General features: G+C 40.3%; 3 protein-coding genes and 1 pseudogene across 3 annotated transcripts in view; 1 reads left to right on the top strand and 3 right to left on the bottom strand.

Annotated features, from left to right (window-relative positions):
• LOC138049324 (carbamoyl-phosphate synthase [ammonia], mitochondrial-like) overlaps window positions 1–23,462 on the bottom strand; it is a 50,650-nt gene extending 27,188 nt beyond the window's left edge. The window contains exons 1-20 of the mRNA XM_068895552.1: window positions 23,161–23,462; window positions 21,877–21,986; window positions 20,025–20,169; window positions 18,408–18,497; window positions 12,212–12,268; window positions 11,940–12,037; window positions 11,153–11,237; window positions 10,690–10,818; window positions 8,244–8,350; window positions 7,465–7,606; window positions 6,754–6,831; window positions 6,265–6,360; window positions 6,083–6,178; window positions 4,787–4,861; window positions 4,335–4,449; window positions 2,505–2,551; window positions 1,696–1,806; window positions 1,365–1,493; window positions 363–507; window positions 172–248 (exon numbers count right to left, since the gene is read on the bottom strand). Of these exons, the coding sequence (XP_068751653.1) occupies window positions 172–248; window positions 363–507; window positions 1,365–1,493; window positions 1,696–1,806; window positions 2,505–2,551; window positions 4,335–4,449; window positions 4,787–4,861; window positions 6,083–6,178; window positions 6,265–6,360; window positions 6,754–6,831; window positions 7,465–7,606; window positions 8,244–8,350; window positions 10,690–10,818; window positions 11,153–11,237; window positions 11,940–12,037; window positions 12,212–12,268; window positions 18,408–18,497; window positions 20,025–20,169; window positions 21,877–21,986; window positions 23,161–23,259 (2,031 nt within the window). The 5' untranslated portion in view covers window positions 23,260–23,462. The remainder of the gene's footprint in view (window positions 1–171; window positions 249–362; window positions 508–1,364; window positions 1,494–1,695; window positions 1,807–2,504; window positions 2,552–4,334; window positions 4,450–4,786; window positions 4,862–6,082; window positions 6,179–6,264; window positions 6,361–6,753; window positions 6,832–7,464; window positions 7,607–8,243; window positions 8,351–10,689; window positions 10,819–11,152; window positions 11,238–11,939; window positions 12,038–12,211; window positions 12,269–18,407; window positions 18,498–20,024; window positions 20,170–21,876; window positions 21,987–23,160) is intronic.
• Window positions 13,508–14,653, bottom strand: LOC138049323 (uncharacterized; annotated as a pseudogene).
• Window positions 14,809–15,645, bottom strand: LOC138050081 (uncharacterized). Its single transcript, XM_068896563.1, has 2 exons — window positions 14,915–15,645; window positions 14,809–14,834 (listed from the first exon to the last, which is right to left on the bottom strand). The coding sequence occupies exons 1-2, from the start codon at window positions 15,555–15,557 to the stop codon at window positions 14,809–14,811; spliced, it is 669 nt and encodes a 222-aa protein (XP_068752664.1). The 5' UTR covers window positions 15,558–15,645.
• A 117-nt stretch (window positions 23,463–23,579) lies between the features above and the next one.
• LOC138049322 (N-acetylglutamate synthase, mitochondrial-like) overlaps window positions 23,580–25,000 on the top strand; it is a 22,761-nt gene continuing 21,340 nt past the window's right edge. Inside the window, exon 1 of the mRNA XM_068895551.1 lies at window positions 23,580–24,118. Coding sequence (XP_068751652.1) covers window positions 23,930–24,118 — 189 coding nt within the window. The 5' untranslated portion in view covers window positions 23,580–23,929. The remainder of the gene's footprint in view (window positions 24,119–25,000) is intronic.

Genomic DNA, 25,000 nt, shown 5'->3' with positions numbered 1-25,000 from the left:
CGGATTTTCCCGAGTAATCGCGAGTAATTATTGATAACGAAATGTCTTCAATGCCGTCACTGTTGATGAAGCTCACTGTACATAGAGAATTTTGCTAAAGAAGACAATGACCTTTTACGTAGTAAAAGGCCACTTGCAGACAATGTTGATTACCCCTGCACGAGATCTCACCTTGAGTGCAGTTTCTCGCAGCATGTGATATTCCTGGTTAGAAAGAGTTTGACTTGGTGCTACGACAATGGAATCACCTACAATCAAACGAGGAAGAGTTAAATTGCTGAAGGATTGGTCTCCTATCATTGCAAATACCCATACAAAAACCAAACGAATTTCCACCGATCTATTTCTTTCAAGACTGTTACCTGTATGAACTCCAAGGGGATCAAAATTCTCCATATTGCAAACTGTGATACAGTTGTCTGCCGCATCTCGGACGACTTCATATTCAATCTCTTTCCACCCTAAGAGCGACTTCTCTATCAAAATCTGATTTGACAATGCCAATGCCTGCACAATACCAAAAAAAAAAACTACGCTTAGTGATTGGTTAAAAAACCCTCGTGCCAAAACCAATCGCTACTTGCACGTGCGGTTTTTCCCGCGCTTTGAGCAAGTTACGTTGAATTGCTACGAATATGGATTGTTTCATTGCGCTTTTTGCGGTTACTGTGATTAGTCGAAGTAATTACTTTATTATTTGTTTTACAACACTCACTTGAAAACCGCTCTCAAACGAATAACAAAAAAACTTCGTTTAAAAATTCGTTTGGAAACACCAAGCACCAAGTTGACAAAGGAGTTTAGCTTTTACTGAAAACGTTTGCGTCATGAAGAAATCAAATTCCTTCAATATTCGAAAGCTACATATCTTCATATTTTGCACTGGAGAAAGTCTGCTAGCCTCCTCTTTTGGTAACGACTATGGTTAGGCCGCGAATTCGATGTTTACATACCTATACAACCATACTTAATTGACCACTCCCCAGAGGGGCTTTTCACGGCCAGTAAAACACAACAGAACAACAACTGTTAAGAATCCCAACTGGCCGGAAGCAAGCTAGTTGACTATTTACAAGTGCAGCTGGGAAGTTGAACTAGGGAATTCACAGACTGGCCAGAACGGGTCTTGAACCCAAGATCCCCGGATTCCAAGGCAAGCGCCATAACCAGTAGGTCACATTGCCTCCTTGTGTCGAAGAAGCCGAACATAACATTTTTCCCGTAGCTTTTCATAATACACCCGGGCAGTGCATAACGGGTGCATAACCACTTTCTTTGGAAAATACTAAAAATGTGCTATAAGTGTCTCTAGAAAAAGATCTCCCTTGAACCGTTATTTTAATCAACATTTATTAAGTACATACCTGGGTGGAAACTTCTCTTAACTTTTTCTCATCTTCACACAAGCCTGATCCCAGTCCCCCAAGTGCATAAGCAGCACGGACCATCACAGGGTACCCAATACTGTCTGCGGCTTTCATGGCTGCTTCTACCTACAACAGGATAACCAAGCTACCTTAGGTAATATAGCACTATTGCTATGTTTTGTACTATTTTAATTCCCAACTCTCTTAATAATTGTTCATCACCATCACCATCATTGTCTTGTTGTTGTTGTGACTGTTTGTAGCACACAAAACGCTACATTAATCTACCCTTTGCACAGCACACAATATGCAAGAGAGTTGCATTTACCGTTTCCACAGCGACACTTGGTGCAATCTTCTCTCCAATTTCTTTCAGTTTGTCAGCAAATGTCTGTCTGTCTTCCGAGGCCTTGATAGACTTGATAGGTGTTCCAATAACCTGGCAAATAAATAGAAATTTTGGGAATTAAAATAGTACTAAATTAATAATAATTTAATAAAACAGCTATAATTAGAAAAATATAATTAAAACAATAAATAATTATAATTTCTTATAATTTTAATTATGATTCCAGAGCAGGAAGAGAGAAATAATTATTATAATAATATTTCATTCTTGCTTGCTTCTTTTAAATGTGAGTGGTTATGGCCATCTCTAAGCTTCGGCTTTTCACCATTATACATGTCTAGCCACCACATGCCCAAGAAATAGACAAAATTATTATAGTTCAACGAACACATTTTGAAACTCCTCAGCTTAGTCAACTTTTTCAGGTTATTTAATTTTGATAATTTCTGAAAGTTTGAGTTGATTCAGAATTTTGCTTTTCTCCTAGAAATTTTCAACTTGAGAACACCTGGCATCATCATACAGTCCATGGGCTGATACCTGATATTTAATTAGAAATAAGAATACTTGAAATCCAATATCAAACATCTTGCTTCAATGAAAAAGGTCTTAAAGTGCACAAAATCACTGTTAACACATTTTTAACCACCTGCTAGTGAAACCATCTCCAATTATTATTAAGTTTTTTACAGGATTATTTTAACGATTCATTAACCAAAAAAAAGTCCTTTGAATTCTCAATGGGGTCATCACCAGTAAAAAGTCATTTATGAGAATAACAACATTACCTCCACACCATATCTCTGCAATACACCTCTGTCATGCAACTGAACTCCTATAAGAATTATTGTTTTAGAGAAAAAGAGAAGTGAATCATATCCATATTCCAGTATATCCAGTCCCTCCCAAGAGTGATGTAATGTTATTCAGTGTCATGAAGTCCTCTATCAGTGTTTGCTACAATCCAATGTGCTTGAGAGAGTACACACAACCCTGCAACTGCAACTTTCTGATAATTTCGACTTTACTGATGAAACTTTTTTCTGAGTATTAGACTTTGTGAGAGCCTCTTTTAGTGAAAACAGAACAAGTGATACAGTCGAACCTCGATTATCTGGACTTTTTCTCTGGTCCCAATTTTGTCATGAATATTTATTAGCCATCATCAAGATCCCTAGCCATATTCTTTTTAAAACTACCGCGTTGAAAAGTAAAGTAAAGGCAAGCTCGTTTCTCTTTCAAAGCAGCGCTCGCACACGTCCTAACTAATGCAGAACTTTCGAATGAGTTCTGACTGGCACAGAGTTGCTTTGTCGCTAAGTGAAATTTCACTCTCTATTGGCTCGTTTGGCGAACAAGCTGCACTACATCACGAATGTTTATTCACGATCATCATGTCCTTGAAGCGTAAGCGATCCATTCTTTCAATAAAAGATAAACAGGCTATAATTTTGCGATTAGAGAGAAGAAAAAGGAACCAATTTGTCAGCTGAATATGGCGTTAGTAAACGGCAGATATCTGATATCCGCAAGAGCAAGGAAAAAGATCATAACGATCATAAAGGTATTCACAACGGACAGTGAAGATGTAGACCATATTGTTTTCCAAACGATTTGCAAATAATTTGTTTCATGATTAAATGTCGCTTTCTTAACGTAATCAGTTTTTGTTTCTCATTAATATTCATATTCTCGATTATTCGGACCCTCGATTTTCCGGACTATTTCGTGTAGTCCCAACGAGTCCGGATAATCGAGGTTCAACTGTACTTACAGATTTTAATCTGTCTAACACTGGATGATTTTACTCGTCAATAAGGCACTTATGTCCAGGTTTGACCGTAATTAGATGCACGCCCAATTTTGACATTCAACACAAAGTGTCCCTTTAAGTCTAAGCATTTGCTACCTATTTTCAACAACAAGGTAAGGGTAAAGGTTAGCATTATTTTTAGCTTTGGGTAAATGCAGCAGTTAATCTTCACTTAAAGAGCAGCATTTAGGGGACATTTTGTGACATAAATTGTCTGTACTCCGAGACATGAGTGATGTTGAAGTTGGCAAGAAGAGCAAGGGGACACTTCGTGACGGTTATTGAAATCGGTGCGCAGCTAATTAGGGGCAAACCTGGACATATCTCCAATAGGGGCTGTTTCAGAGATGAATGGGTTAACAACATCTAGGTCCACTCAACAACTATGTCCCCTTTGACCCTCTCCCTTCTAAGATTGATACTTATAGATTTTACTTCGTCTAAAGCAATACAATAATTTTACTACTCAATGGTGGTCAATTCAGTGATGAATGGGTTAATTAACAACATCTACGTCCCCTTTAACCATTTTAGTCCCAAGAGCACTTGATACTTATAGATTATACTCAGTATAACACCAGACATTAAATTTTACTTGTCAATGGAGGCTGCCTCAAGGTGGAAGAGCTAAAAATAATAGAGAGGACAAAGATACCTTTTGGGTTAAAGAAATTATTTCTCTCTCATTATTACAGCTTTGGACTTTCCTCTTGGTTGAATCTTCAAGGTAAATTCTCCTCTATGGTTATGAGTTCGTGGCTTCTGGTAGATCTATTTTAGGAGATTTAAGTTCTGTAATGCTCACCACAATTTAATGCAGTCTGTCCACCCATGGATAGCAAGATTCCATCTGGCCTTTCACGCCTAATGACATCTTCAACAAACTCTGGGGTGATGGGCACAAAGTATACTACATCTGCCTGACAGATTAATACAGATTGGATTAGTATAGTATGAATTGAGAACTAATGATCCAATGACTTGGAGCTCACAACTCATCTCTTTCTTTGGGAATATAATTTTCTCAGACCATCTACAGGTGTAGAATATTGATAACAGCTTCTCTTGCCAAGTATTGTCAGCAAAACCAATCAATGTGTTTGTGATGACATCACAGTTACATAAATTTAACGGGGAATAGTTATCTAAAAATATTAGATCAGAGACCATGGTCACTTAAATTTAGGGTACTAGTTGTTTGTTTCCAAAATACAACAAACGTTGCTTTAGGAGAAAACTGCATCTGACTGCATTTACCTGTTTTTCGCCTTCTTCATTCGTTTGAACAGAAGCAATGTTGGGATTCATTAAAATAGTTTTTATGTTCTCTTCCTATAAAGGAAAATGTACACTTTAGTTTACTTAAGTTATTTCTCTGAAAAATTGGTAAACACCAACTCACGTCAACTCGATCAGTAATTTCCCCAGAGCAAATGCTCGTCAACTTACACATGCACAATTACAAAAAAGACAACTGCAAAAAATCTATCAAAAAGTTGATATTTCATTTCCTGTTTGCAGTTAATCCATTTACACCTCAAACGTCCTAGGACACCTACCCATTGACAAATCGTCTGGCATTAGACAGAGTTTAATCAATTTAAGTGTCACCCTCAGGGATCAATGGGTTAACCTTTTCATGCCAGCTCTTAAACCTTTCACTCCCAAGAGTGCCACCTATAGATTTTACTCTGTCTAATGCCAGACGATTTTACTCGTCAATGGGGAACCCCACAGGAGTGAAAGGGTTAACAACAGCTAGTTTCACTCAAAAACTATGTCCCCATTAACCCTTTCACTCCCAAGAGCGACACATAGATTTTACTCTGTCTAACGCCAGACGATTTTTCACGTCAATGGGGAACCCCACAGGAGTGAAAGGGTTAACTCTATAAAGAGCAAAATCTGTAAGTCTCACTCTTAGGATGGAATAAAGGTCAAAATATGCACGCCAAACTGAAAATCCAGTATGTGGGGGCCTGATGCATTGTCTCCCAGCATTTGGCAGGCAAGGTCTACGTGGTCTACGTGAGCTGCCACCCAATTGTGAAAGCTCCTGGAGGTTTCAGAAAGTTAACCCAGCATAAGAGGCAATATATGGTTTGAATATTTGGGTGATAAATTTGCATGCCCATCTGAAAATCCAGCACCTATACTTTGAACACTGAGGGAATTCACTGTGACACATTGTAAAAAGCCAACTGATGGATTGTCTCCTTCCCATCCATTGGGGTTCTTAACCATATTCAGTTAACCAATTGACCCCTGGGAACTGGCCAACTGGGGAACTCCTTGAGCCTTAATGAGGTGTCATTGGGTTTAAGTTTGAGTTCCTTCTTGTAGGTTCCTTATTACAGTGGATTGCAATAAACAACAACATAAAATTTCACATTAACAGCCACTCAGAAACATCAGTTGATGACAAAAAAAACCAATATGAATGCAGGACTGAATTTAGGTTTTTAGCAAGTAAGGAGCTGGGTGGACGAAAAGACTTTCGGTGGTGTATTCACGTGATACACACAATCCTCAATAGGCACGGCACCTATATACCTTTAGAGCTTTAATTGCTTGCGATCCTGAGTAGTCAAACTCGCCTGCCTGGCCTATTGATAATCCTCCAGACCCCAAGACAAGAACTTTGGACACCTGCCAAATGATAAAGATAGGTCAAACATCAATTAAATAATAAATTTTTTATTGCTTATATAGTACCTGACATTACAGAACTTTACCTTAGGGGGTGGTGGTACTTTTCTGGGCTGCGACATTGCACGGGATAGTGACGCTTTTCCGCCCTTAACAAGGTTCATGAAAGTGTCAAACATAAACTGTAAATGAAAAATAGCATTAAAATATCAGCACCATGTTGGAATTCAGGTCCATGGGTTGGATGCAGCTATGATGGCAAGACCAAAAAAGATAATTTTTCTAACGAAACTGAAAAAGGGGACCAGTTGTAGACTTGTAAACCAAATACAACAAAATTCCTGGATGACAACCTGCATTGCCTGTGGGCAGGCTCACTTGTGTTTAGGGTATCAAAAGAGTATTTGGTTGCTAGCTGCCAACGTAATAGAACAAAAGGCCCATTCTTCTTGCGCGCTCATGGCTCCCCTGCCAAAATACTCGCCAGATACCCAAAACCAGCCAGCCTGCTCACAGGTAACAATGTGCAAAGTACACTGTACAAGAAGCACACCGGTATCATGAAGATTTCAAACCTCAGTATCTGTAGGTCCACCAAAGGCCTCTGGATGAAACTGTGCAGAGAATATAGGTTTTTCTGTATGCATGATACCCTGCAAGTTAACATTAATGGGGAGAGGTGTTGACACTTCCATCAACCATCTGTATATTGAAACAAGAAGTATTGATTTTGCTTCCAGAAACAAAACTGCCTGCAAAAATTCTGGTTTCTACATGTATTTAATTTTATTAACTATACACATGTTATGATTGTACATAAGAGTGTTTTCCGTCAATGTACCGCATTTTAATTTTGGTTGTATTCAGTAACCTTTGCAGTTTTTGTTTGTATTGTATACTGTGCAATATTATAGCGATTGTAAGTACTTGCAACTTTTGTTTTGTATTTTATTTTTTCTTTCTACTTCGCAATGCTTTGTATGGTGTAAATTAATACTGTTTGGTAATTAATGTTGTCGTCGTACTGTTTGTATTGTTAGTATAGTAACATTTGTTAATAAATTGTGTGTATTGAAAAAAAAAAAAAAAACTATACACATGTTAATAGTTTTATCAATTCTAATTGTTATAATAATTGTTTACTTTAAATAGTGTCCCCATTTAGTGGTTCCTTTACTGCTATAATTAATATTTTACTTTGACACTCAAATAAAGGTATTCATTAATTCATTAGATTTCAGGAATTTTTTCCTGTAAAAAAGACAAAGGTGTACATTTTTTGTTACCTCGTTTGTCTTGTCGTTAGCATTTACAAACAAAGATTTCCATTTGGGAGGGAGTGTTGCTTCATCAATGGCAAATCCATGGTTTTGAGAAGTAATAAAAGCTTGTCCATTGAGTTGGTTAATGACGGGCTGATTATGTCCTCTGAAAATGGGAGTAAGAAAATTAGAATCCTTTCCCTTTCCAGAGTTACCAGGTAAGTCAAACATTTTCAGTGTTCTAACAATAAGTCATATAGGTCAAAATAAGGTAAAGGAATATCTAATATCCATAAACCAAAAGTGCAGTGGAGTGCATGCAAAGACAACAACATAAGTGATGATTTTGGCCAGCAGCCAACTATTTTTGACAACTTAACTGATTAGAGTGTTGTGAAGTGCTAGGTTTCTACCCCATATGGACCATGTGAGTGTTAGCCCTACTAATGGAAATGGGCCCACACAAGGACAGAGAAAAACTCTGACCAGGGTGGGAATTGAATTAACCCATGCCCTTTGAGTTAGATCACTGCTGCTCTACCGAGTGAGCTAAAAGGTCAGACGGGAGCAGGCCGTGGGAACTGAAGATGTTAAAGTCATGGCAATGAACATGTACAAGTACAATGATTGCAAATTTAACGTAATCCTTGTACTTTTGACAACTCTTGTTTCATAACAATAATTATTAAAGAAAGTAAAGTTCTTGCTTTGATATTGAAGCAGCATGTATTTTGAACTTATTATATTTCACATATATCAAAGCGACACAAGAAAAGTGGTGAACACAGAAAATTACCAGTCACCTGTTTCCAAGGGGCAGTTTGTAAGTCTTTGCACCAGCTGCCAAACCCATCAACTGATTTCCCATACAGATACCAAAGACTGGTTGACTGCGAGTACTTTCCAACACCTGCAAAAATAAGATGCATCAGTTGGTTAAAAATACTGGCTCATAGGAAGAAGCAGAAAATTAGCCTGCCAGGTTAGCTTTCCACATAAACTTCATTATGTGCCATACTAAACTGAAACAGTTCATGCACCCATATGCAATGTACATTATTATCCAACAAAATAATATATTCTTGACTTTCTGTGGTCAGAACAACTTGTGAGGAGATAGTGTCCAAACCCCGCAGGTGTAATAAACGCTGCCAAGCCACTGTACCGTACATGGGGCTTAGAGACTAAGGGGTGATCCAAAAACACTGACCCCCTGTCTGTGAACCCCCCTAGGGACCGTGTCCACGGACTACCCCTATGGACCTCCTCTTCGGACCACTTCAAAACAACATAGAAATAAAAATAAATAAAATAAAATAAATAACAACTAAATATTTGACTTACTAGTTGTCTGCATAGACTGCTCGTGTCGGGGAAATCTCACCTGTTACTCTCTGCAAATTTAACAGACTAAGGCTCAGGCTCGGGCAAAAGGTACATTAATCACATAGATTGCCACTTCTTTTGCTGTGGACCCGAGTGCTTTTAAGAAGACCAACAATAACTAAGTTCTATTTGTGTTCATTTGTATTTTCTTTCTTTCCCTCTGCCATTTTGTCCGGATCTTATAAACTTGCTCTATGCTTCACGATCTCTCTCCTCCAAACAAAATGTTGGAAATTGAACTAAGTTTTTTTTCCGAAGAACTCCAGTCCACAGCGAAGGATTTATATACCTTGTGCCCGAATCCGAGACAGATTTCCCAGACACGAGTGGTCTATCCCTGAAAACCAGTAAGTCAAATCTTTAGTGGTTATTTCTTTTACTTTATTTCTTTTTATTTCTGTGTTGTTTTGGGGTGGTCCGCAGAGCGGGTGGTCAGTGTTTTCGGGTCACTCAAGAGAAAGTGTCTTATAGAGCATTAGGTGGTCCAAATCACTGCTGAGGACTGCATTCCTCCTGACACATCCGGAATCCCACGATCTTTCAAAACCCCTCAAAACCGACCAAACATCACACCCAAGCAACCAACCACTAACTGCACAATCTTTGTTGACACCTGATGTATCTTCCTGATTTTCTTTGCCAGACGAAACCACATTCCTAACCCAAGACACCGAGAAATCAACAAACGTTCACGCCTGAGCAACTCAATCCACCACAGTACCGTCTGGAAGGTCATGCTCCAGCTTCTGTATTTTCTCACACTCCTATCAGATTGCACTCCCTACCAGATGTCCACATTCTCATCCTTTGACACCCTCACCTCATCTGGAAGCTCCTTAATTAAGGTGGCTCAAAACAGTTTCAACGTCTCCAAGTAACGCTCTTATTAGACGGATCGGCACTACAACCCTGTATCATGCATTAGCAATATTGTGGTACCAATTGAAACACGGATTACTGGTGAAAAAGACACAGTCATTATTGTGACGTAATATGTCACTGTGGCAACAGGCAAGCCTTGTAAAAACACCCTTTATTTTGTCTTTAGTTGCTTATATCTAAAACTAACTAGGTGACCCCCATTTCTTACCAGTATTTCTGAAAAGTAATCAAAAGGGCAAAATGAAACTTTCTGCAAAGTTTTAAAAAATACTGTGCAGCGGATTCAGAGCCACCTTAATTCTGTGATTTTTTTTTAAGGTGGCTCTGCAGTACAGAACACTGATCGCAACAAAAAAGAGGGCAACCAAGTCCCTTTTTCAGATATGAGCAAATAAATCCAAAGTTTTTTTTTTATTTGAGGCGAATGGCCGGGCCCCCGTTGGGGAGAGTGCAATGCCCGCCAGACATAACGACTAATCCGTCAACAACAACGGTTCACCTCAAAATAGGGTGTTTTTGCTGGGATTTAATGACCACATCTTGTTTCGAAATAATCAGTGTTTCATATGGTACCATATGGTACCATAACAATGCTGTTTTATTGATACAGTGTTGTAATGTCATCTGTTCTAACAAGAGTGTCTTTGTAGTGCTGAAACTGTTTTTAGCCACCTTGAACCACTCATCAGTACACTTCACACCATAATCAAGACTGCTGCCTAAGAAAATTTTAAAGGGATCCTCAGAGATAAACGCTGAGAACTTATGAGCCCAACATATGAAGTGAGAGGTGTTGCTGTAAAAAATTAAGGTGCCCAGAGCTATTCTTTGGGAGCCCCAGGCTACCGGGCTCCTGTTAGGCAACAGCCTTGATAATTCCGACAAAGCTCTCAGTGCACCAACAACCCCATCTGATCATGTCTCCTCGGACACTCTTTCTGCGCCAAACTTAAATATTATTGTTAAAATAACTTTTAAGACCTTGCGCAGATTCAGAATGGTATCCCAAGCCAAGGCAGGATCTCCAGGTCCATTGGAAATAAACAGTCCATCAAAGATGTCGTGTGAGTAATCATAATTCCATGGAACCAGGTGGACTTCAGCACCACGCTACACAAAGATTTTAAAAATAGAGATTTAGCATGCTGTTTACCACAAAAGGTAAACTTAAGGCTGAAAGTTGTATTATGCCAACAATAATATTATAAAAAAAACACTTGTTTCAGTCTGACTAATGTTTCCTATTAGCTATAAAAGTTGAGCAACTTCAAAAACAACAAAAAAGTTAAAGTGTGTTTAAATAGTCCAAGTATGTAGTTTATAATGAAGTCATGTAACACAACCTCAAGTCTATACTGATCTTACAGTCACATCATGCCTTACCTTCTATTAATTACCAGGCCTCAAATTTTAATGAGGAAGTTTAGAATAATATAAAACTTACCATCACTAAATGCCTGATCATATTCTGCTTTATTCCACAGTCAACAGCAATCACTGTGTATGGGTTTCCTTTGCCAAAATTTGAGTTTCCTAGATTGAGAGAGAAAGATTCGTAAAGGTTTGTGAACAAAACTTAGGAGGTATAATAACACTTATCTTCAACAATAACGGATAGGCTCTTGGTGGAAGTAGTAATAAATTGGACAGGAGGTATCCATGGCAACCTTGCAAGCAGCAATTCCCGAGTTAATGTCAAGATGACTCTTACCACTGACCACATACATATTAACTCAACTAGGAGAGTGGACAGTGGAAGGGACCGTACAAAATGACATTACAAAGAGGCCATCAAGCAAAGGAATGCAAATACATCCCCAAAGAACTCTGACAGACAAGAGTATTCAAGAGCCACACCCTGAGCCACCTAAACGGGCAACCTCTAAGTCGTGGTTTTTCCCCTTGATAATGAAGTGGGTGTTCTAAACCTTGGACATTGGCCCTTGACTGGGTTGCCAAGAATCTGCAGGTCTTGACAAACTGCGAGTCGGTGACCCTTGCGAGTCTTGCATTTAAGTCTTAGCACCCTTTTCAAATAGCGCTGACAAACAGTATTTAAGTCTAAGCACCCATTTTTAAATGATTAGCTTTCAATAACTGCGTGGCTTGCATGTTGACTCGCACGTTGACTTGAATGGCTCACATGACTTGCATCTTGTACTACCTCAAATCAGCCTGCTACTTAATTGTACCTAAAATCATGTTACAGTATCATGTCAAAGTTGTACTACATTACCTTGACAGAAACGTCAGCAGTCAAATTTCTAGTGTTAGGATCCACGAAGTCTACAGGCTGATCTTCAAACTCTATTTTTCCAAGTACAGTTCCCTGCACAATGAAAATAATATCAAGTTGTATCAGGAAAAATTATACACGAAAAGCCTTCCTTTCAATAATAGGTAAATCTCCTGGTAACAGTTATTTCCAATGAGAAATGCTCTGAGTACAGAGATCTATGAAATGTAGGTAACATTGGATGAAAATAAAAAAGAACATCAGTACCTTGTCTCTGATGGTTTTCGTCAACATTCTTGTGTCCACACCATACAATGCAGGAATCTGATAAACAATAACATCTTCACATTATGGTATTATATTATCCACTATCTTAGAAAAAGTTAGGGAACATAATTTTTCTCTTTCTATTTCTTAAGAAGCTGCTCAGTTTTCTTAGTACTTGGAATAGAAAAGAAAACATAATGGATGTCATAGTTTTTTCAGTTGAATCTAGCATCCCTTTATACTCTGTCAGTTACGGCCTGCATTCTTGTTCTCAATGAGGGCAATACATAAATGAATATATTATTGAACTAAAAGCTTGTAACCCATACTAAACCGAGGTATATTATTAATGTCACTACAGTATTCCATAATTTAAACTAAGAGTAGAGTGTAACGCAACTAGATAGTGTAACGACAACAAATAAGCAAATAACAATATGGCGTAATTGAGGGGGACACAGCCCTGTGGCAGGTTTTTACGCGACTTAATAATAGGTGCACAAACTAAAAGCCTCACTTATTCCCCCACTAACGTGGGAATAGAACAAGAGTATTGGCAGAGCCTTTGTTATCTCCCCAGCACAGCAGAGGCTGGATCGGACAAGATAAAGGCAAGGATATAAGATGGCAAGACACAAGCAATGCCAAAGCTTGGGGGAAGTCGCTACGCAGACTTAACCGAACCACAAGGAGTGACCCCAGTTTATTGGCAAATAACAAACAAAAGCCCGTCTCCCGGGGAGGGAGGGTGGGAAATTTTAAAGCAAAATTGTTACAAACTGTGTACTCTCGTGCAAGCTGCCAGGATTATGCCCTGTTACAGTGTATTGAGATTTATATAGCAAGACAGTGTCTCAAAGTTCAACCAATAGGTACAGCTGTACTACGAGCTAAAGAGACGCCACGTGGCGAGCTTAAGCTTGTCAGCCATGAATGGGGCTAACAAATATAAGGACCAATCTAGGAAAAGCTAAGATATATCACTAGATTACTCAGCAAGATAGAAGCTAAAATACAGACATGAATAGCATTTGTACTAACTGCTAGAATAAGGGAATATTCATTCATGAATTCAGCATTCAATATTGTTCTATTATTTATCTTACTGGATTGCGTGACGAACGAAAGCAGTCTTGCCCTCTAGGGGTGTCATGTTCCATTAACTGCGTTTTACCAGCCGGTAAAAGCGTTATTAATTAATGTCACTATTCCATAATTTAAACTAAGAGTAGAGTGTAACGCAACTAGATAGTGTAACGACAACAAATAAGCAAATAACAATATGGCGTAATTGAGGGGGACACAGCCCTGTGGCAGGTTTTTACGCGACTTAATAATAGGTGCACAAACTAAAAGCCTCACTTATTCCCCCACTAACGTGGGAATAGAACAAGAGTATTGGCAGAGCCTTTGTTATCTCCCCAGCACAGCAGAGGCTGGATCGGACAAGATAAAGGCAAGGATATAAGATGGCAAGACACAAGCAATGCCAAAGCTTGGGGGAAGTCGCTACGCAGACTTAACCGCCACAGATGCATGCAAGGCATGCATCCCCCCAAAGCAAGGCCAAACTAAAGAAAATCGCCCGATACACTGGCCATTTTTGGAGCAGCAGAAAGTAACACCGATTCCAGAGTGCGAATATAAAGCTGGTAACAATCTGATGACCAGCGACCTAACACCTTAATTAACCAGTCTGGTAGGCCCGCAGCGGCGGCGGCAGATGCGAAAGCTGTGACCCTTAAGGCTCTCATGCGGGAGGCCCGCGCTTCTAGCAGAGTCCCGAAGTAAATGAGAGACGGAGGACCGTGTGAGATAACGACCCGACTGGAAATAGAACAATGGCCCCGAACGTGGGTTGGCGAGGAGAAAGTATTGCTGCATTGCGGAGACAGGGCACAACAAAGAAGGGCAACAGGCAATGACGAGGGATTGCCCTGCCCTAAAACTATCCGTTTTAGAAGACTTGAGTGTAACTAGCAAGCTCTGTGGGCAGACCAGACTGGGACAAAATGTAACGCAGTCCTTGGTAAGATTAAACTTAGAACTAAAACTGCGCACCCCCGGATAGGTAAACTCGCTACACCTAAGGAAGGCGAAAAAGCCAAGGGTAAAGGCAGCCCATATCATGGAGAAATCCCTTGGTCCTAGCCAACTACGTAAGATGGGGCGAATGGCTAAGAGTACGCTCGGGGTGACGGGTTGTCTGCGGATACGAGGAGACCCTTGATAGCGGAGAATTCCCCTTAATATCTTTTTTAGGAGGAGTCTTCCCTTTAAGGGATCTTTGTAGCCTGACATAATGTGGAGATTGCGAACGGCAGCTAAATAAGTCTTAATCGTGCCATGGCGGACTGTACGGGCCAAAAAGGAAGCAAAATAGATAAGAGTTCCCTCTGATGCTGGGAGGATGTCACCTGTGGGAGTGGCTAGGCGGTTCATGCGACAAAACTGAATAAAACGCTTCTCCCCAGAGGTATACGTGCGGTTGGTGTTCCACGAATGAAGGCGGGATGGTGCAGGGGGTCTGGTCGGCACCGGGAGCGAGTTCCCTGAATCGTTGAACCTGAAAACGGGACAGGGCCTCAGCTATTTCGTTATGCGCCCCGGGGACGTGACGAGCCTTAACCAGGAAATTATGCTTCATGAAAATAAGTACCAGGAAACGCACCAAGTCCATGATCCTGGCGGCTTTTGAATGACCCGAGTTAATGATAGCGACAACGCTCTGGTTATCACACCAGAACTGAAGACGTTTGCCGGAAAAGTGCGGGTACCACAGTGCACAGGCGATAACAATAGGGAAGAGTTCTTGCCATTCAATACTTATCCCTTTGGTCTTGTTAATGAGTAAATTAGGGGGCCACCTACCCTGGAACCATTTACCATTGAAAAAACCACCAAACCCAATTGTACTAGCGGCATCAGTATAGAGCTGCAGGTCGGGGGAAGAGGTGACCCGGGAATCAAGGAAGAAGGATCGCCCGTTCCATTGAGCGATGAATACCTTCCACATTTGAATATCCCTGGAAAATTCCTTGTTCAAACGGATATGATGAAAACGATTCTTTACCCCTCGGGTGAGGTTTATAATGCGCTGGAGGAAAGTTCTACCCGGGACTACTACTCTGCAAGCGAATTGCAGAGTACCGATAAGGGATTGGAGATCTAAAAGGCGGGCAGAACGGCGGTCGGTAAAAGAGTCCAATAATTGCTGAATCCTGGCAAGCTTATCTTCAGGCAATCGCGCTTCCATGCGGTTACTGTCCAGTACAACGCCCATAAACTCTAGAACTTGTGAGGGCCCCAGGGTCTTAGAGGCGACGGTGGGAACCCGAAGGGACATGAAAACCTTAAGAAGGGTAGTAAAGCTACCTAGGCAGTCAAATTTAGTTTTCTCTGCTAAAAAGAAATCGTCCAAAATGTGTATAACATGGCGGAGGCCATAGTTGTGTTTAAGAACCCATTCTAAGGCATCAGAAATTTGGTTAAAAGGAAGGGAGCACTGCGAAGCCCAAATGGGAGGTAAAGGTCTATGTAGTACTGAGATTGCCAGTATATACCCAAAAGGTTCCAGTCTTCGGGATGGATTGGCATCAGACGAAAGGCGGATTTCAAGTCCGTTTTGGCCATAAAACTCCCAGGACCCAGGGACCGCAGAATAGCGATCGCGTCATCGACACGAACGTACTGCAACGAATAAGGATCCTTTGGTATGTGGTTGTTTATACTATCCCCTTCAGGGTAAGAGAGATGATAAATAGTACGCCATTCGACAGAGTGCTTTTTAGGGACCACGCCTATAGGGTGACACTGCAAGTCAGGTTGGGGCGGGGAGGAAAAGGGGCCCGCGATTCTTCTCAACTGCACTTCCTTATGTACCCAGAAACGACTTCAGGATGTTGAGAGGCAGATATCAAGTTACGCGACACCTGGGGTTGGTGGGGGCCTAGGTAACCAATGCGAATACCATACCGGAGGGCACTGATTAAATTGTTAACAAAAGAGCTATTAGGGTGATTAACTAATTCAAGCACTAATTTATCTACATCTAGCGGGGTGGATACAGTTGGGTTGCAGTCCAGCTGGCGTTACTCCACCTTATTTCTTGCTGCAATCGCTGGGGTTGGCTGGTCTGTTGCTACTTGCGGACTGTTTGGGACCGGAGCAGTTGAACTGGGCGTGGTTGCTTGAGCCGCAGCAACGCCAGTGGTGCAGGAAATAGCCAGAATGGCGTTGACAACCGGAGGGTTTGTTGAAGTCAAAGCAGACAAGGGCTTTGCGGCGAGGTTTTCTGCTTGGGTACTGGTTGGGGCAATCTTCCGCCGGATGTTACGAGCTAGGGCACACAGAACAATGTGGCTTAGCTACGCCAGAGAAGGTGACTGTCCAAAGTTCAAGATCAATTTTGTCCCAGGGCTTTGAAAGGTCGTAGGCTGCGCGGCGTCTAAACTGTTTGTCGTATGTAAGCCAGGCTAGGCCCTTAAACTTAGTGACCGTTTTGCTGATAGTATAGTATTTTAGTAACTCTAAGGCACGCGAGGGATGGACAGCGACGATCACCAGCATGTAGGCAGTAAATGCGTCTAGCCATTTTTGAAAAGTGTCAATCACAGGTTTTTTCCTCCTAACCAGAGTTAGCGGGGACCCCTGGGAACCCGGTGACGAGTCCTCGTAGCGTAACTGCAGAGCGGGGGCCTGGGAGCGATACATGAATTTGGGCAGTAATAAACAAAAGTCGATGTACTCACCGCGGAGTATTTTGTCTTCGAGGCTTTTTTCTAAAGGACGATGCAGGCCCAAAGGAGTCGGTGTGTTCGGCAGACAAGGACCAGGAGTGTGAAGGTCATCCGGGAAATGGGCTTGGGCCTCATGGTTGTTAAAGACCCGTATGGCTTCGTTAACAGAGGCCGACACCGTCTCTTGGATGGCCGACATTTGGGCGGGCGAAAACACCGCATCCTTGGGGACTTGTGGCTCGAAGTCCTCGAACAGTTCTTCCACTGCTGAGTCCATATCCGACTGCTCGTCGTCGTCGGAACTGCGAGTCTCTGCGTCGGCCTGTTCTGCAGGGACACTGGGCTGCGGACGCGGTCGTACGCGTACGTTTGAAGCCAAAGATTTATCTTTGTGCACCCGTCCATTCTGAGCGCGACTTCTGGAGCGACCAGGGGTGGCTGCTGGCGCTGATTTCGTGGCCAGCCTCAGCCTTTCAACCAGGTGGGCACGGCTTCCAGTGATAGGAAGATTAAGGCTCTGCAGGCGAAGGCGAAGAACTTCACTGGAGAGGTTCTTGAAGTCGGCTGTTCGCGTGGCCTTCGAAGACTTGGAACGTGGGCGCGCCATAAATTTTAAAGCAAAATTGTTACAAACTGTGTACTCTCGTGCAAGCTGCCAGGATTATGCCCTGTTACAGTGTATTGAGATTTATATAGCAAGACAGTGTCTCAAAGTTCAACCAATAGGTACAGCTGTACTACGAGCTAAAGAGACGCCACGTGGCGGGCTTGTCAGCCATGAATGGGGCTAACAAATATAAGGACCAATCTAGGAAAAGCTAAGATATATCACTAGATTACTCAGCAAGATAGAAGCTAAAATACAGACATGAATAGCATTTGTACTAACTGCTAGAATAAGGGAACATTCATTCATGAATTCAGCATTCAATATTGTTCTATTATTTATCTTACTGGATTGCGTGACGAACGAAAGCAGTCTTGCCCTCTAGGGGTGTCATGTTCCATTAACTGCGTTTTACCAGCCAGTAAAAGCGTTATTAAATTTATTACATCTCTACATCAGTGAATGAAGCAAGAAAACAGATTTTCATATTTTGGTAGGCTGCACTGTTGTATGTCGATCCTGCCAAATTGACAAATCATAGTTCTGTGAGATATACTATTAATTTTGATAACAATAATAAGAATGATAATAATAATAATGATCAGATTCCCCCGATTGAAGTGTGCTATTTTGAAATTCCATGCCTTTTTACTACTGGCAATGTTAAAGCTTTTGAAAGTTCTACCTATTATATTGTTACACTAATAACTTACAGCATTTGGAGGAGGGCAAGAGCAGCAACTTACAGCATTACATGTAAAAAACACTTGACAATCATTTCCTTAAAGTCAATTTGAGCCAAGGAAGATTAGTGTCGGGTTCATGTAATAATTAAGAATTCTAATCACACCTTTTCCTCTTGCAACCATTCTGAAAGTGACTTCACTGCATTCCAGTGACTGTAATTATGAGAGTAGTCTTGAACTAGCAATCCTGAGACCTACCAGTACCGTGTATAAAAAGGAAATATTAATCTGAATGAATGTAAACGACTGTTAATGATTACTCATAAGGTTTGCATAATTTCTGGGTTTGGGCGAATGTGACAAAAAGGGTGTTTTTTTAGGCTTTTGAATGATAGAAGTGTTTCTAAACTATAAATCAGACGGAAGGACTGACTTCTTAGAAAAGATCAGAGAAGAGAAGGTGTGATATAGCCTTTTAGATTACATTCATTGGTGTTGTTTTTTAACCACACCTACATTGTAGGTCTACTCAAAAACCATGTCCCCTTTAAACCCCAATAGTGCCAATAGTGGCTCTGTCTAATGCCAGACGATTTTACCCATCAATGGGGATCCCCTGGGGCTTAAAGGGTTAAGTATTTCCGATTAGTGAATTCGCTTTCTACTAGTCTGCAATTTATGTGCTTATGTTACTTGGTCTTTAAATGAAAGTGAGGCTGGTGTTGACCTTGTTATGATACAGACCTCCCTGCTTTTCTTATAATTTATTCATAATGTTGTTCTCATGCTAATTAGTTAGCATTAATGCTTTGGTGCGCAATAAAAGACAATACACACAACTTGGGCGTAAACGAGGGGCAGGGAATGTACTGGCAAGGCTCGGATAATACCCACCGCCGGTATGGACCACCGGATGAGGGGCCTCGGCAACTAGCCGAGGGGGTGCCTCATGCCTGTATTGCAAGGCGGGCATAGTTGCTGGCATAATGTCCTGGGGCCAAGTTAACCCAGTCCAGCAGAGTAACAATATGCCCCCTCCCTAACGGGGCTTCAGCACAGGGCTGAAGGGGTGCCGCAGGCAGCAATTCCCCGCCCATATTTTATTAAGGAGAACTATTGAATAGGTTACAGAAGCTCATAAGGAAGAAATAAAATAAAATACAAGAGGACCAGAAAGCAAACAGGGCGGGAGGGAGGGATTAAATTGCTCAACGGAAAAAACAGAACTAGTTGAGCTTTGGAAATGTCAAACTGAGAAGGCTCGCATGGCGGGATGAATGAAATAGCCAAATAAGGTAGTCACGTGATGGGAAGTCACGCTCTCCTCCCAGGCGCTGCCCAGTATTTGCTTACCAGCATTAACATCTATTTTATTCTAAAATATCATTTTACATAAGAAAAGTAATCAGGTTTCTATCAAAACAAGGTCATCTCTAATCTCCCTTTTCATTCATAGGCCAGGTAAGTAAGCATGTAGTTGTAAAGTGACTGTGGACTATTCATAGGGTTGCATACACCACATGGAACATAGTATATTGACTGGGGATTGTAAGTGATTATATTTTTCTATACATTTGTAATAAATTATCTTTTCAGTTTTTACGTGATCCTAAACCAGCAGTAAACAGAAAATACAAAGAAAAGAGAAGATTGGTTTGGTCTTGCAGTAATGGCTTCCTCCATTGCCGACACATTCAAACCACATCCTTTACAATGAACTTGAACAGTTAAGAAAAAGGAAGGAATTAACATGCGTGCAACCTCTGTCAATTTTTGTTTACCTGTATATTTTCAGATTCAACATACTTCAGCAAACCATACTGGTCTCTCTCAGTGGTGCTTGGCACTCCATAATTCCCAACAATTGGATATGTCAGTGCAAGAATCTGTCCTCTGTAACTGGGGTCTGTCAAGGCTTCAGGGTAACTAAAAAAGAACAATAAAAATTAAGTGAAATATGAACCTCTGGGTAAGTGTAGTCCTGATCAAGAAGGACTGTTTCAAGAACCTGACCTGGATGATTGTACTTCACTTAACCCATTGACCCCTGAGAGCGTCAGTCTTAAGAGTGTTAAGTATTTATGAGTCAACGAGTTAGAGCAGTTAATTAAACCATAAAATGAAAGCTAAAATTTCAGAGTGCTTAGGCCTAATCACTGAAACGAGGGCTTAGGCTTAATCAACAAATTATTGCTGTATTGACTGTGAGTCCATTGACTCATGACTCATGACTCATTTGACTCATAAAACATGTGTTCTCGAGTCTTAATAGATTTTACTCTGTCTAACGCCAGATGATTTTACTCATCAAGGGGGGGCATCCTAGGGCATTTGAGGTGTCAATGGATTAATATTATGATATCACTCCTGGGTTCCGACCATTTACAAAAACACAACAAAATATTATTATTACTAAATTCTCAACCTCGGATAATGCTTTTCGCATGCTATGATTGGTTCACTCAATCTCGGTTATCAGTTCCTTAGTTTGAACTTATATGGTAAATGATTGCGCTAAGCATTGTTAAGCTAAAAATGTTTTTGCCAGAAAGAAAATTTTCTCTCTGAATAAAGCCAAAACTGAAAAAAAACTTTTTTTTGTAGAAACTTTGGATCATTTCCAACGTTTAGAAATACGCGAAAAGGTAAGAAATGTGTTTATGATTTGCTTACGTCTGTCTGAACGCAAGGTATTACACAACATTGCATCTTCATCAAGTTTTTTCAATTTCACTCAGATTTTCTCTCTTTTTTTGCTCGTATTTTGTACTTCCAAGTTTTTGGAGTTTAAGGAATTTAATAAAACAATTACAATATTTCCATTCACGCTTGTTGGATATGAGACTGGTTATAGCCAACTCATTGCTACGCACCTTGTTGGCTATTTACCATCTAATATCCAACGTGCGCTCATGGAATAATATTGTTAAATACATACTGTTCTTTGTGTTTCAAAAACTACAACTTCTTTGCAACTGCTCAAGTTATTTGAATAAATTATTGACATAATCACTTTAACATAGAATTATTATTTCCTTAAAAAAGTTTAAGGGGGGGGGGGGGGGGTTAATCCCACTGTTTATCCTGTTTTGATATTGCGACTGACAAAATTACCCTACACAATAATTCTTTTCATTGACAATAAATCCGTACAATTAGTGATGAAAGTTACAGTTCACATTGCAACCAGGTAGTGTCTTCATTAAAGGTGACCCAATGTTATATGTCGCAAGAGTCTTTTTGTTAATAATTGAGCCTGTGAGATACCAGTAAACCATGAGGTGAAACGATGCGCATTAGTCAATGGAGTGAACAAATTGTGCAGCAGTCTCTTGTTTTTCCCACAAGTTTAAATAGAGATAAGTTATTTTTTACAGGTCTTTGTGCTCTTTATCAACACTTTTATATGTGACCAATTTGCGAAAAAAGGAAAGGATGGGCTAATTAATAGTAATAAGCGTCCTTTTCTTTTAACAAGGTGCAAATAGTTGTCAGGTAAAAGGCCACCTGATGAAGACACTAGACAGGAGCGTCAAAAAGTTAGAATCATAGCTTTCTAAGCTGTATGCAAATTAAGTCAAATGGAGAAGTATCAAACTATGTTTGAGGTACATTAGCATTTTCAGAACTTACCCAGTTAAACCAGTGTTAAAGACCACCTCTCCAGATGCTGACTTGTTATGGCCAAAGGAATATCCTTTTAGTCTGGTACCATCTTCTAACACTAACGAAGCTGACAAACTCTAGGACAAAGAGAAGCACATTGACCAATCCATGACAAAATGACATTTTATTCTAAGGTGTTAAGATGTCATTAATTAAATTTTTGTTGAGATCAATATAACTAGTGTCCTTGTACATTGCATATTGATTAAAGGGTTGATCAAACTTTCATAATAAGCTTAATTGTTATTATTGTTATTATCATTATTATAATTGGTAGTAGTAGTAGTAGCAGCAGTGCTCAGCAGCAGTAGTAGTTGTAGTAGTAGTAGTAGTAGTAGTAGTTGTAGTAGTAGTGGTAGTAGCAGGTGCCATTTACAAAAAATTTCCGGAAATTTCTTTGGAAATTTCCATCGGGTGAAAAACGTGTTCCATATAACTCGGGTCCGTTCGCCGCCCAGTGATTGCGATTTTACACGCCAAAATTTTAAAATGTGGCCGTGCATAGCCTGGAAGTGGTAAGACCTTTCAAAAGTTGTAAATGGAACACACATTTCCATTGGAAAGTTTCCAATGGGAAAACAGGACTACCTTTTGACAAGTTCCGTTTATTCTGGAAATTTTCCAGTGGAACGAAACCAAAACGTGTGTTCCATTTACATCCCAACCGGAATTTCCGGAATTTCTCGGTAAATGGAAAACGCCCTAGACCAAAGTGGCCCGGGTTCGATTGTCGGACTCAGCGTCCTTAACGTGGGTTGAGTTAATTAGTTGGTTCTCTACTCTTCATCGAGAGGTTTTTCTCCGGTTTCTCTCCTCAACAAATGAGATTTGATTTGATTTGATTTGTGTACATAAGTTGATTGCAATTTATAATGACCCCAATTAGTGCTCCAGCGCTAGAAGAGCAGACCTTTTCTTTTTCGTACTTCAGTTTAACCTCGTGCAACAATAACCATGAGCAACCAATTTTCAAAGTTCGCTTATAATTAATATTCAAGGATAAAACCGCAATGAATTAAATTGAGAAGAAAATTATTTTTGATAGTGCCTGCTCACCGCTTGGAAAGAAAGTGGACAGCCGATTCAACAGAAGATTTCTTTTCACTTAGGACGAGACGCTCCTCAGATCAATTAGCAAAAAACATATGGCGCCAACGGCGTGTAAATTCGATTTGCATGTTTAATTTAGTCTCCTAAACGTTGTACATAACTCATTACAGCTTCCACCAAATCTCTTTCAAAATCACTTACTTTCCGTGCTCTTGTTGCCGAAGAATACAACCTCAGACTACAAAGCGTATAATTTCCTTTTCGTGAGAGAAAAGTCGACGCTCGCAGAATTAGCGCCATTCTCCTTTGATCACTTGATCTCAATGAAAAATGCGCTTTTCAATTTCCTTTGAACTTCCTTTTACATGAACAGAAACAACAGACACGTCAGCACTACAACGAAAGAACAACTAAAATATAAACAAAATATTCAATGAAAGTCGCCTGATCTCACAACGTGTTTACATCTAAGAAGGCGGGAAAAACCTCCGCCATATTTATATTTTCACGCGCAAGGCTCGTGCTAAGGCATAAGAACCAATCGGTTTCAAGAAAAGACAATTGAATTCCTCTGGGAATAACAAAAATTTCGTTTCCAGGATTTCTCAAGAAAAATTTAAGGCAGTCAGTCATTCAAAGAGAGAGATCGAGTGTGAAGAGGCCTCAAACAGGGATTTGTTTTACTGATATTGGCTTGCAACTGCTTGGAATTCCAGGCATAATCTCTTTTATCTCTCCTACAGCAGCTTCTTTCAAAATTTTGAAATTATTTTGAATGGAAAAAATCGACACTTTTGGGATGATGCAACTCGACCACATGTCACGTATAACGATCACGTCTTGGGTTTTACGAACTTCCTTGAATCAATTATATTTTACCTTATGCGAGACTCTTTAAGGTTAGATCGTGGAGAAGATTATTATGATTATGGGAACTGGTAATTGAATAGACAGAGGACAGATAGAGATCATGAGGGGCACACAAGTTTTGGGGCAACCTTTTGGTCGACTGTTTCAGTGCCGTCCTACAATCAAAGCTACATCATCACGTGTTATCAGTTCATATATCCTTGGAAGAAGAAGCGCTGTTTCATCGAGCCAAAAGCTGTTTCATAGTTCTGGCTGGCAGCAACAGGATCTAAGGAGATTTCTAGAGGAGGTAGGGTTAATTTACTTCACAAAACTAGAGGTAGAAAAGTAACTGGAGTTAAAGTAAAGTTCATATGTTCACATGTTATGCTCAGCCAGGGTGAGCTACGCGGAAAATAAGCTTTAAGCTTACTTGTGAAACAAAAAGGTGTTCAAAGGTACATCAGAGGAAATGCGTGGGCGAACTTTGTGTCTAAACTTTTGTTATGACGTTGGCGTTGTCTCTGTTCAGTTTCGACCCCACAAACTGTATATAATTTTTTATAGCTTTGATTACTATCTTGTTAGAATAAAGGCTGTCTGTCTGTCTTTTTATTTCAACACAAACAATTAGCAGCGGTAGCAGCAAAGAAGAAAAGCTCTAAAAAGACTTGGTTTTAAATGCAAACATGTATATTTTGTCAGCTGCGAAAGGCGTTTTCTTTGATGGGTGTTTTTGTGGGTGTAAGTGAGGGTGCGTACACCTTTTGCTTTTACTCGGTACCAGTTTCAAAGCATTTTCTCTTTAAATTTTTGTTGACTACAAATTTAGTACAGATCAAAGCACGCATTGAAATTCACCTGAATCTCAAGTCAAAGCCAGTCCTACGTTTTTCTGTGACTGATTTTCTTTTTGTGAAACCCAGGTTAATTAAATTAATTAATTTAACCCATTCACCCCTAAACCGGCCTAAACCGGCCATACTTAGTATTTTACTCTGTCTAATGCCAGACAATTTTACTCGTCAATGGGGAACCCCCAGGAGTCAATGGGTTAATCACTCACTAACCCTTTGACGTCCAAACCGGCCTAAACCGGCCATACTTAATATTTTACTCTTGTCTGACGCCAGACGACCCTTACAAAACAGAACACTATTTTTGAACTATTTTTATGCTATTTTTGAGGTCT

This window comes from Montipora capricornis, chromosome 5, assembly GCF_036669925.1.
Source record: "Montipora capricornis isolate CH-2021 chromosome 5, ASM3666992v2, whole genome shotgun sequence".
Taxonomy (NCBI): domain Eukaryota; kingdom Metazoa; phylum Cnidaria; class Anthozoa; order Scleractinia; family Acroporidae; genus Montipora; species Montipora capricornis.
Note: the sequence above shows the minus strand (reverse complement) of the source record. Positions and strands in the feature narration are given on the sequence as shown.